The 12,396-nt window shown below is 51.2% G+C and overlaps 1 protein-coding gene and 3 non-coding genes across 4 annotated transcripts; all 4 read left to right on the top strand.

The window, feature by feature from the left end:
- Positions 1-2,640: 2,640 nt before the first annotated feature.
- Positions 2,641-10,037, top strand: NCL (nucleolin). Its single transcript, XM_053985844.1, has 15 exons — positions 2,641-2,758; positions 3,395-3,502; positions 4,082-4,358; positions 4,699-4,851; positions 5,226-5,414; positions 5,621-5,704; positions 5,964-6,099; positions 6,342-6,478; positions 6,817-6,943; positions 7,158-7,303; positions 7,636-7,759; positions 7,866-8,020; positions 8,518-8,644; positions 9,095-9,315; positions 9,556-10,037. The coding sequence occupies exons 1-15, from the start codon at positions 2,741-2,743 to the stop codon at positions 9,633-9,635; spliced, it is 2,082 nt and encodes a 693-aa protein (XP_053841819.1). The 5' UTR covers positions 2,641-2,740; the 3' UTR covers positions 9,636-10,037.
- LOC128812528 (small nucleolar RNA SNORD82) lies at positions 5,815-5,885 on the top strand. The gene has a single exon (XR_008438754.1). It is a non-coding gene; the product is annotated as a small nucleolar RNA SNORD82 (small nucleolar RNA).
- LOC128812529 (small nucleolar RNA SNORD20) lies at positions 8,133-8,209 on the top strand. The gene has a single exon (XR_008438755.1). It is a non-coding gene; the product is annotated as a small nucleolar RNA SNORD20 (small nucleolar RNA).
- Positions 8,832-8,972, top strand: LOC128812526 (small nucleolar RNA SNORA75). The gene has a single exon (XR_008438752.1). It is a non-coding gene; the product is annotated as a small nucleolar RNA SNORA75 (small nucleolar RNA).
- Positions 10,038-12,396: the final 2,359 nt, after the last annotated feature.

Genomic DNA, 12,396 nt, shown 5'->3' on the forward strand with positions numbered 1-12,396 from the left:
AGAAGAAGGCTGGCCTTGCTCCACTCTGGCATCATCCTGCCCAGTGCTAGGGCTGAAAAATCCTGGCCACACATGGGATACAGGGAACAGCGCAGCCTAAACACTGGCATCTGCAATGTCCTGGCTACTTTCCTCCCTGCAGTATCCTGGGCCCTTTTTGACCATAACAGCAGCTGGCAGGGTTGGGCCATATCCAGACCTGCTCAATGGTGTGTGGATAACAGTGCATGGATTGACATGGAGCATGGATTAACACAGTGTATGGATTGACACAGAGTGTGGATTGATGCAGAGTATGGATTGATATGGAACATGGATTAGCACAGTGCAAGGACTGACACAGTGCATGGATTGATATGGAGCATGGATTGACACAGTGCATGGATTGACAGGGTGCATGGATTGATACACAGCATGGATTAGCACAGCCCTGTGGGCAGCACTGGTTCTCACTCCTCTGCACAGGGTGCTGTGCTCCTTCCCCAAACACTGGGCTCTGCTGCACCTCAGAGATGCCAGAGGCAAGGACAACCTTCCAACACACTGCTGGGGAACGGGACTGAACACAGGCCATACTGAGAACTCCCCTGCCAGGGCTGGGAACCAAGATTAGCCAGCTGCCAGCCCAGCCCTTTGCAGATCCCACTGCTGGCAATGTTATTGGACACATGCAGTGTCCCAGCTGCCAACACTGCCCCTGGCTAAAGCAACAGTTGTACCTTTCTCATGACAAACCAGCCTCCCACAGCACGTGGAGGAACCAAGGCCAGCCCCAGCACAGACAGCAGAGCTGTTCAGGCAGTCATGGTACACTATTTTGTTGCACCACATGCATGGTGAGGAGAGCGCAATCAGCTCTTGCTTCAGACAGTTAAAAATCACTTTCAAGTATCTCTGTCTTCCATTCCATCACTTTGCATCCCCTTGGGCCACACTTGGTCTGTGTCACTGCTTCCCCCGTGCAGTGTCCCCACTTGGGGACAGCTCCCCCAGCACACAGTGGGACATGAGCCAGACATTGCTATTTCACAGGCAGGGTCCAGCTGCCCTACACAAGGGGTTTTCCCAGCTGAGATCCCCATCTGCCTGCATGTATGTGACCAGGGCTGGAACATGGGCAGTATCCCACTCCGTTCCAGCTCCTTCCCTCCCCATAGTAGCTGATGGTGGCAGGCTCTGCACAGGCTTGAATTACTCCTGGAGAGGCTGATTGATCCCATCACCTCTCAGTGAGGAGGTGCCCTTAGCTCAGCTTGCCTGGAAACTGCCTCTTCTTACCCAGCAGAGAAAGAGGCACTAGGACAGCCTAAGAGCCAGCTATGTTGCCTCACCCACAGTGTGTCCCTTGCTTCAGGTGGCACTGAATAATCCTGGGGTGCCCCTCAGGGCATCAGGGCCGTGCAGGATGGCATTCATTGTGAGTCTGCATTTTTATTCTAAGGCTCACTAGGATCTCCTGTTCCTCAAGTCAGGTTCTTATCTCAAGTAGGCCGTGGATGAGCAAACTGCTAGTCACCTATGCTTGCGTCAGGAGCCCCCAGGAGCTGGCTGGATGCCCAGTTTGAAGTGGTAGGGGAGGTAAGGCAGTGGGAAAACCCCAGCAATGGAGGCCACTCTGTGTCAAGTAGGGGCAAGGCAGCACCCAGCCCTCCCACCAGAGTGACAAGTAAAACAGAGGTACCGATTGTGCCTTGGGGTCATTTATACCCCGACTTTATAGCCACCGGGGAAAAATTCCACAGGGAGAAAGGTGGTGTCTTCTTGCAGTGACTGAATTAAAAAGTATCCATCAGGCAAGCACAGGCTTTTTTTTTTTTTTTTTTTTTTTTTTTCTTTCATTTTGGGCCTTTTCTCCCAGCTGAAGCAGTGGAGGTTGGCAGCTGCAGAGTGCTCCTTTGCCAACCGCAACCTCAGCAGCAGCAGCAGCAGCAGCAGCAGCAGACTGACCGGCTCCTACGGATGCTTTTCCAAGCTGCTCAGGGGTGCTTAGTGCCTCCCGAGGGTCGGGGAGGGCACGCGGGGCCAGGCTGAAGTGGGTGGCAGAGACAGCACTGGGGCAGGGACAGCGCTGGGGAGAACCCAATCCCAAAGCGGAAGGCAAAAGCGTGTTCGGGCAGAGTTGCACGCCGGACGCCGAGCTGCCGCCGGGCCGGCGGGGGCAGCCGTGACTGCCGGGGAGTGGCAGCGTCTCTGCCGGTGCCGGGACCGGCCGGACCCCCGGGACCCCCGCCCGGCCCCACCGCGTGGCCGCCGCCCGCCACGTGCGATCCCTTGGCCCGGCCACGCCGCCCAATCAGCGCGCAGGCGCCGAGCTGCCGCCGTCCCATTGGCTGAGGCCGAGCCCTCCCGGGCGGGCGGTGCGTCCCCCCGCGCTCGGCCCCCGCCGCGCGGCCGCGGGGCTGTAACGCGCCCTCCGGTTGGCCGATCGCAGAGCGCCGGCGATTGGCGCGGCGGCTCGAGGGGCGGGGGCTGCGATTGGCCGGGCGGCGGGGCGCGCGCGGCGATTGGTCGGGGCGGGGGCGGTGGGGGCGCGGCCTGGCGCGGGGCTAGCAAAGGGGGCGGAAGGGGCGCGCGCTCGCTCTTTCGTGTCAGTGCCCGGCCCGGCCGCCCGCGCGTCCCCGCAGCTCCCGCCGCCGGCCTGCGGCCCGATCCCCCCCCGCCGCCGCCCCGCCGGACGCGCCCGCCCCGCTCCCGACACAGCTCGGCCGCCGCCCCTGCGCCGCCAGGCACCGCCGCCATCATGGTGAAAATTACCAAGGTGAGGGAGCGGGGGGCCGCAGCCGCCAGGCGGGAAGCGAGCGAACGCCGCCATGATGGGGCGGGCGGGTGCGGATGGCGGCGTATCGGGGAGGGAGCCGGGCCGCCTTCTCGCCGCCGTGCGCTCCGGGCCGCGCGGTGGCTCCGGGCCTTGCTTTCCCGAGCCGTGAAGATGGCGGCGAGGGGAGGGGCCGCGGGCCCGGAGGCAGCGGATTCAAGGCTCCCCCCCAGCCTTGTCCCGCTCGGCTCCGGGCGCCGGCGGCGGGCGGGGGCGCGGGGCGGGAGGGGAGCGGGCGGCGGGCTGCGGGGCGCGGGTCTGCGTGTGAGGGACGCGGGTGGGCCCCGCGTGCGAGCGCGCGCGGGATGGGGGGGGGCGGGGCTACGTCACAGTGCGGCCACGTGGGGCGCGGGGACAGCGAGCACGTGGGAGCGCGCGGAGCTCCCGGGGCGGCCCCCGCGCCCCCGGGAAGGCCCCGCACACCGGCGGGCGCGACCCCGCAGCCCCCGGGCGGCCCCTTGAGCGCCGCCGGGGCCGGAGGGCGGCCACGTGGTGGGGACAATTGCCCGCCGGAGCGAGCGCTCGCAGGCAGCCCGGGCGAGCACGGCAGCTAAACGTGCTGCTCCCGCTCTCTTTCAGACCCCGAAGAATCAGATCAAACAGAAAAAAATGGCTCCTCCCCCGAAAAAGTTTGAGGAAAGTGAGGAAGAGGAGTCCTCTGACCTAGAGGAAAGCAGCGGAGAAGAGGTGATTGATCTGGAGATGGAGTCAAAAAGGATGCACGTGTTACACAAGTGTCGTGCGGGTTATGGGTTACACTCTAACAGGGGTTTAATCAACAGTCGGTGTTCCTCACCAAACTGTGGCTAAAGAATAAACTGGATTTTGTGAGATTAAAGCAGCATGGGGAAAAATAGCTCAACTGCTAAGTCTGTGTTTCCAGGCTTCTGGAAGTGCTGCTGGCGTCTTAAAGCTGTACTAAAGCTGATAAGCAAGTGGGTACCTAATTACCCTAGTAATGAGCAGTATGATATTTGTCCACATGTGGTTAATGTGCAAGTGTAAAAATTCCAAGATATAGAATGCTAGTAGACATCATTGGTCTTGGTTCAGGACCAGGGAATTTAGAGGTGCTTTGATGTAGGCTTCTGAAAGTATGAAAAAGCTGAGTTTGAGCTTTATTTATTCATTGGGGTGGGCATTTGAGGTAATTTTACAGAAACTGTCAGAAGGATATTCTTTAGATTTCAGTTGCTGTATGTTTGACAGTGAAGTAATGGTAGGCTAAACAGGCCAGCATGAATCTTACACTAATGTGTCTTTCAGATGATCCCCCAGAAGAAACCACAAAAAGTTGCTGTTACCCCAGCCAAGAAGGCTGCAACTCCTGCAAAAAAAGTTGCTACTCCTGCGAAAAAGGCAGTTACACCTGCAAAGAAGGTTGTGGCTACTCCACAGCCGAAAAAGGCTGTTGCTCCAACTCCTAAAAAGGCTGCTGTCCTAACCAAAGGAGCAAAAAATGGAAAGAATGCCAAGAAGGAAGAGAGTGAAGAAGAAGAAGATGATGATGATGATGAGGAGGAGGATGAAGAAGAAGATTCTGGTAAGTTACTTTTGAACTAGGAATTGACTAAAGCTGGTTCGATCAAGTCATTAAATATGAGTACCTTTGGAATTGAAGTATTTGTATGTTTGTATGATTTAATACTTGAGGGAGGGTTCATTGATTAAAGTGGGGTTATGAAGCAGAGGTGGGCAATGGCTGAAGTTTGGAGGAGAGCTAGGGCTGCAGCTGCCTTACACATGGCCTGTAAGACATTTCCTAGTTTCTTGATTGCTCTTTCCTGAACTTTTGGACAAAATTTTGGGAAGCTCTAAGCACTTTTTACCTACACCACTCATCCACTGAACCTTAGTAGTAAAGACTTGTACTGTTGGTGCAGATGAGGAAGAGGAACCACCAATGCCTGTGAAGCCTGCAGCCAAAAAGCCTGCAGCAGTACCAGCCAAAAAGCCTGCAGTTGTGCCAGCAAAGCAGGAATCTGAGGAGGATGAGGATGAAGAAGATGATGAGGAGGACGATGAAGAAGAGGACGGTATAAGATGTTTATTATTAAACACAGGGACCTGGGGGAGGGAGATAACTTAAAGGATAATGGGAATGATGCAGTGTGTGCCCAGCTGGTTTTAGCGGGTTGGTGTTGTCTATGTTGCTGAATAGGTGTTAATTTCCCTATTGTCAGTAAAACTTCTTACTGTTAGTGAACAGATTTTGGGGTTTTTTTAATGCAGTAAAACATAAGGGAGAGAGACAACTTTTGTAAAAATTAAGTGTATTAAACTTTTTTTCCTGATAACATACAAATTTTAAGCAAAATGAGGAACATTTTGCTTAACAGCATTTTGTTTTCTTAGTTTCAAAAGACTCTTAATGTGGAACTGTCTGAATACTGTGGTCATTTTGTTTCAGAGTCTGAAGATGAAGCCATGGACACAGCCCCTGTTCCAGTGAAGAAAACCACTCCAGCCAAGGCTGCACCAGTGAAAGCCAAGGCAGCAGAATCTGAAGATGAGGAAGATGAGGAGGAGGATGACGATGAGGATGACGATGATGAGGAGGAGGATGAAGAGGATGCCGAAGAGGAAAGTGAAGATGAAAGTGAGTTTAAGTGTTTTTGAGACTCTTTAATAACAGGTATGGTGCCTGATCAGAAATGTGGTACAGTGGCCTTTTGTACTGGGGAGCAGCTTCTGAGTAACAGGAGAAGATCTTGTGTATGAATGGTGTAAGGACTAATGCTCCTGCATTGATTCAATTTAGGAAATGTTCTGTATTTTTCAGTGTTGTTTTGTTTTCTGGCACAGAACCTGTCAAGGAAGCACCTGGAAAGAGGAAGAAAGAAATGGCCAATAAAAGTGCACCAGAGCCCAAGAAAAAGAAAATGGATGGTAAGTGGTGTGGGATCCTCAGATGATGCTTGTTTAATGGACTGTGATTGAACTCTGTTGCATGAGGAATGTAACTGTGAAGGTCCAGGATGTCAGGGGCGGGGGTTTCCAGCACAAATGATGATTATAAGGGACTTAATACTGAAATAATGATGTCACTTCTGAGCAAAACCTGATGTGCTAAAGCTGTCTGGACTCTGGCTCCCAGTTATAAAAGCTGCCTTAAAAAAACCCCACTTTATTATCTTTTCATTTAAAGGGCCCACATCAGCTTTCACTGTATTTGTTGGAAATTTGGTCTGCACCAAGGAGTTTGAGGAGCTGAAGACTGGCCTCAGAGAATTCTTTGGGAAGAAGAATATTGAAGTTGTAGATGTCAGAATCGGTGTTTCCAAGTGAGTTCGTCAATATGATTTTGCTGCTCATTTCTTTTATTTGGTACTAATTTGTTCAGAGGGGTCCAAGTTGTGCTGGTGCTGGTTCCCCTCAAAATGCTAGGGTGGTCTCTTGGTAGAGATGAGGGTTTAACTTTGCCTGGAACTTCACCAGCGAGGACCTCTCAGGTGTTAGTTTTCTGTTTGTGGTCTGTGCTGCCAGAGATGGATCAGCTGAGACCTCACGGATGCTGTTCTTTCAGGCGGTTCGGCTATGTGGACTTCTCATCTGCTGAGGATTTGGATAAAGCTCTCCAGATGAATGGAAAGAAGTTAATGGGTTTGGAAGTCAAACTGGAAAAAGCAAAGAGCAAGGAAACTATGAAAGAAAACAAGAAAGGTACGACCCAATTAAGAACTTCTAAAATGCTTACATACAGATATACAAGTTCAGACTGGAGTATCTGCACACCTGATCCCAAGAAATAGTGCGTATTGGGAGGGCTGAGGAAGAAATGTGTTTCTTTCTGAAACTTAAGGACCTGGTTTTTGAACTTGACGCCCTTAAGAGAAATACAGTATTTTCATTAACTTTTGTTACAGTTGCTTTTGCAGCTTCTGAAAATGTGAATGCTTGCTGTTAATTTCTGCTGGATCAACTTGCTAAGTCATACTGAACTGGCAGTGTAGATAAGGAGAGATTTTTAGCTGGTAACCTGAAATAACTTGTCTTTGCAGAGAGAGATGCCAGAACGCTGTTTTTGAAGAACCTGCCGTACCGCATAACCGAGGATGACATCAGGGAGGTGTTTGAAAATGCGTCGGAAGTCCGGATAGTGCTGAACAAGGACGGGAGCAGCAAAGGGTGTGTAGCTGAGAGGACTGTTGTGTGTTTGCTGTTCCTTTAGCTCTTGGCATATTCTGATAAGCTTAGGTGTCCTTTGGCTGCCTTAAGGAACCTGCTTCATTAGTTGTCCTACTTTTTGCAGCATTTTTCTTTTACATCTTTTCCCCCCTCATTCACAAACTTTATTGTTCCCAGAAGGAAGCGTTTGCTTACGTTCTTTTCTGTGCTGTAGGATGGCCTATGTTGAATTTAAAACAGAAGCTGAGGCAGACAAAGCTCTGGAAGAGAAGCAGGGCACAGAAATTGAGGGTCGTGCCGTGGTCATTGACTTCACTGGTGAGAAGAGCCAGCAAGAACATCAGAAAGACCATCAGAAAGGTACTTTCCATACCAATAACATGCATACAGATGATATTCAGTATTCATTTCCACTTGCTTCAGAAGTTAGTGAGGGTATGGCAACTAAGATACCAGACCTTTTGCCTGACTTGTGCTCTGCATCCTTTGCACTTTAAGTCTCTACTGCATGTTTCAGACAAGGGGCAACTGGTCTTGGTGATTGAAACAGGGTTGGATTTGGCTTTGTGCCTCACCTTGAGGTGAGGAAAGGGCAGCAAGTATTCTTACCCCTTGGCAGAGTCTGGTAACTAGAGGACAAGAGCTCTCCTTCTCCAAGTCTGCACTTTAACAGCACTGACTTTTCCCCATAGGAGAGTCGAAGACCCTAATTGTCAACAACCTCTCATATGCTGCTACAGAAGAGACTCTCCAAGAAGTGTTTAAGAAAGCTTCTTCCATCAAGGTGCCACAGAACAACCAGGGCAGGCCTAAAGGGTAGGTTGTGCCTTTCACTTGACCCCCCAGGCTGGCATTGCAACTGACTTGCCTCCAGGTGTCCCTTGTTGTTCCCAGGCTGACTGGAATCTTCCTCTCCACACAGGTATGCATTTGTAGATTTTGCCACAGCTGAGGATGCCAGAGAAGCATTGAATTCCTTTAACAACACAGAGATTGAAGGCAGAACAATCAGACTGGAATTCAGTTCACCATCCTGGCAGAAAGGGAGCACGAATGCCCGAGGAGGAGGGTTCAGTCGTAAGTGTTTCATGTTAGATCTCCTGCTGTGGCAGGAGGGCACCATTCAGGCAAATCTGGGGCTGCTTTAAAACAAAACAAAAAAAACCCCAAACATCATAAGCAAGTGTGCTGGATATGATGACTGATTATCTGAAATGCTGATGAAACTGTTGTCAAATTCCTCTAGATAGTCAAGTGCTGATCCAGCAGTGTCTGTATAGGTAGTTATTATCATTGTTGATAAGGTGCAAGTATCTATTTTTAGAAAGGGAGTGGGGCAAATTTAATTTGGCAGTATCCAGTTGGCTGATGGAAATCCTTTGATGTCAGGCTCTAACTTCAGTCCTGAAAAAGTTTCCATGGACTTCAGGTGTTTGAGCTGTTCCTCGAAAAGAACCCCTTTATCCCTGAGAGCTGTTCTGGGAGCTAGTGATGCAAGCTGGATGTGATATTATGAAGCTGAAGGTTTCCTTGCTCAGGCTGAATGAACTTCTGAATGTGCTCCCTTTTCACAGAACAAAGCAAAACATTGTTTGTCAGAGGCCTTTCTGAGGACACCACAGAGGAGACGTTAAGAGAATCATTTGAAGGCTCAATAAGTGCAAGAATAGTCACGGACAGAGACACTGGATCATCTAAAGGGTGGGTTAAACATCACTTGGGCTAGGTTCAGGTGCTACAGAGCACCTCACTTTAGCTGACCTCTGCAGTACAGGGTGTTTCTCACACTCATGTGGGTGGTTCTGTGAAACAGGTAAAGTAGGGGTGGGAGCAGAGAACACACAGCTTCGGGTCCTCTGGTGGAGGGCAGCACGTGCTCACTTCTCACCTCTTCTCAATGAGCTCCTTCCTGCCAACAAATATCCGTGGCAGCTGATGGATTCGCACGAGAAGAAAATTAACTGTACAGTACTGGCAGATTCACAGTGGGGCTCCATCGATTGTGATTAGCCACTGCTGTCCTACAAGTGACACATCCTGTGGGATGCAGAAGTGCTGGTGGATTCCAAAAGGATTTCTGTTAGGAACCTATAGGTGGTGCTGCAGTTCATGAACTGTGACTGACTGTCGCTCTTGTAACCTGTTCCCTAGGTTTGGGTTTGTGGACTTCAGCTCTCCAGAAGATGCCAAAGCAGCTAAAGAAGCCATGGAAGATGGAGAGATAGATGGAAACAAAGTGACCCTTGATTTTGCCAAGCCAAAGGGTGACTTTCAGCGTGGCGGTGGATTTGGTGGTCGTGGTGGCAGAGGAGGTGGCCGAGGAGGAAGAGGTGGATTTGGTGGCAGAGGTGGTGGCAGAGGTGGATTTGGAGGTAAGAGGAAGCAAATGCTGCTGTTCAGAGGGGGTGTGCTCAAAATGAACCCATGCCATTCTTGGGGTTATGGGTTATGGTTACCAGAGACCATTCTGTCATGTGCTAGGATGGATTGGGAAAGGCAGTGGTATAGATATACCACTGCAATATATTTGTGTGCATGTGTGTATATATATATATATTATATATCAAATACTATAGCGGTAACTCTGCTTTTTGCAATAATTTCCTTTCTAGGTAGAGGAGGTGGCTTCCGAGGAGGCAGAGGAGGAGGTGGAGATCACAAGCCACAAGGGAAGAAGATCAAGTTTGAATAAACTTCCCCTTTCCTTTCCCTTTTCCTGCTCTCCCAAGACTATCTGAAAGGACTCCGGGGGTTTTTATTCTCCTTTGATCTTGGCGGAGCCTTCAGAGGACATTCCAAGAAGCGAAGCAGTACTGTGAGCCACTTGGAAGATAACATTTTCATTTCAAGGAAGAGAGAGCAAGCCATTTTGACTGCTTGCCTGTTCAAATGAACTTCTTAAAAAAAAGAGTGATAGATGTGGGAATTTACTCCTTGTCTGTGAGTTGTCTTGAATTTATAATGTTTTACCCATGTACAAAAAAATTTTTTTTTTCCTATAAACTTCTGTAGCATTTTTGCTGTAAAAATGCAGAATGTTTTATCATTTGTGCTTTAGCACCCTGTCTTGGACAGATTAAAGGACCTAAACTGGTTCGTGTTACTTCTGTGCCACTAAATGAAGCCAGGCTGTGAGAAACAGGCTGTCTGGAGCCTTCCCTTTTTTGGGTTAAGGTCATTGGTATCACAGCAGCAGCTTCTGTCCTACTCTGCTCCAGCCTGTGTCAGCTCCTAGCAGTGTATGTGTGCTGTGTTAGCAGGAAGTAGGGGAAAAAAAGAATATGATGGCAAAGGTAAGCTCTGTAACCACAACCTTTTTTTTTTTTTTTTTAACTGAAGATGCTGTGATGGTGCTTGCTAGACAATTGCTTTTCTACTTTCTTTTTAAACGAAGTAAATCAGATCTTGTACTAAGGCCCTACAGTTCAGTTGCTCTCTTCTACAGATATTTTCTCTTGTGCTTCATTCCAAATTGTCTCCTTTGCCCCCAAGTGTGAAAGGAATACATAAACAGGAGTTTGGGCTAAGTGGCTGCTTGTTTTTAACCAAACTCAAGCCTGCTTTCCTTTCTCACACACAAGGTCAGACACAAATCAGCCTGGGGATGAAGAGCCTCAGTCCTGTGGCAGTGGTCACTGGTGGGTTTTTCTAGCCAGGTACAGGGTGCTGCCCTGCACTGGCAGCTATTGGAGTACATGGTTTTCCCAGACTGATGGGTGCAGGAAACAGGCACAGAAAGCGGGGCTGTGTAGCTGAGCATTCTTGGGCACAGGGTCCCTTCGTGTCATCTACCCCTGCCCTGCTGAAAGATCGTGCCCTGGCACTGGCCTGCACCAGTGGCCTCCGGCCGAGGTCAGACTGTTCCACCCTCCTGGCACGTGGCCACTGCTGGGACCTTCCCTGCCCTGCCGAGCCTCTGCAGCCGCTCATGCTGCTATGGCCGTTTCCCCCGGCTTCCCAACATCGAGCCTTGCCAAAGGCCATTCCCAGTGGTGTCTGGGGTCCCTTCAGCTGGAGAGCTCTGGGGTTTGTGTGCCCTGTGTCATCGCCCCTGGCCCGGGCTCTCCGGGCCCCTCGCCATCGGCCATTTTGGAGGCGCACGCGCGCCCCGGCGGCAAATGGTCGGGGGGGCGGGCGCGGCCGCCAGGGGGCAGCACCCGCCCGCGCTCCGCGTCCTTCCCGCCGTGCGTGACGGGGCCGCTCCTGAGGGGACTGCGGGAGCCTCGGCCGGACCCGCCTCCACACCGGCGCACGGGCCCTACTGCCACTGCCGGACTCGTGGCACACGGTGCCATGTGACAGTGTGGGGTCACACTGGACAGGCAATGGGCAGGAGTATCCATGACTGCATCCACTGAGCGCTTGTGTTTTGTCCATGCGTGTGAAATTTTTGGTGCCCTGGGGAAGCCAGCCCCAGTCACAGGTGGCCCAGCCTGACAAATACAGTATGTCCTGGTCCCCTTCGCTGACCTCTTTGCTCCCCGGCACCAGGAGTGTCCGAGCTGAGTGCCAGCCCGGGAAACGGCCCCTTGGTGCCCACGTGCCAAGGTGAGACCTACGGGTTCACCTGTGGCTTTCCTCCTCTTCACCCCAGCCAGGTTCGAACCTCATGACCAGGGGCTGTTACCCCCTGGTGCTGCTTTGGCTGTGGAAGTGAGCAAGGTCCTGCTGTGGGGAGGTAACAGGGACGGGAGGTGCCCATCTCCTTCTGCACAAGGAGAGAGTGCTCAACAAAACCAGTGAGCTTCCAGCCCTGCTGAGGTGGCTTTTGCCACAGAGGTTGACATGAGAAGCTCCTCCCTGCAGGGTACCAGGAGGATCTGAAGTTTAGTTTGAGATGAAGGTGGAGGAGTGCATGAAAGAGAGAAAATACCCACCAGCCTGGTTACCATGCCAGGCTCCACAAGGAAGCTGTGCCAAACTGGAACAGGGCAGCTATAGTCCCCAGATGCCCATTTCAAGGAGTTTGTTTTGTCACTGTTGCACACTGCCAGGTTTTGTTCCCAGCAGAAACTCACTAGTAATGACACGAGGTAAAGGCTTGTAGGATTTTTTTCTTCTTCTTTTGACCTTTATTTAGAAACTAGAATAGTCACCAAACTCTACAAGGTTTCTCTGTACAGGTCCCACCAGGTGAAGAACAACACTGCACACAGCCCTGGCTCACCATACACATTGCTACAGAGAGCAAGAGCTGGCCCTGCATCCAGGATAAATGTACAGCTTAAAGTACTGTACCTGACATAAATTATGGAAGTATCAATTTGGAAAGTGTTTCTGAACTCACTCCTGTTGGAAGGAGGGAGGGGAGGGTAAAAGGAAAGAATTGTGTGCTGCCTAAGCCCAGTGGGTACCAAAAATGCTCTCAGGATTCTGCCCTGCTGCTACAGGGACCTGGTGCATTGTACATCCAGTTTCACCAGCTGAGCCCTGGGCAGCACTGACTCTTTCTC

This window comes from Vidua macroura, chromosome 10 (assembly GCF_024509145.1).
Source record: "Vidua macroura isolate BioBank_ID:100142 chromosome 10, ASM2450914v1, whole genome shotgun sequence".
In the NCBI taxonomy this organism is placed as follows: domain Eukaryota; kingdom Metazoa; phylum Chordata; class Aves; order Passeriformes; family Viduidae; genus Vidua; species Vidua macroura.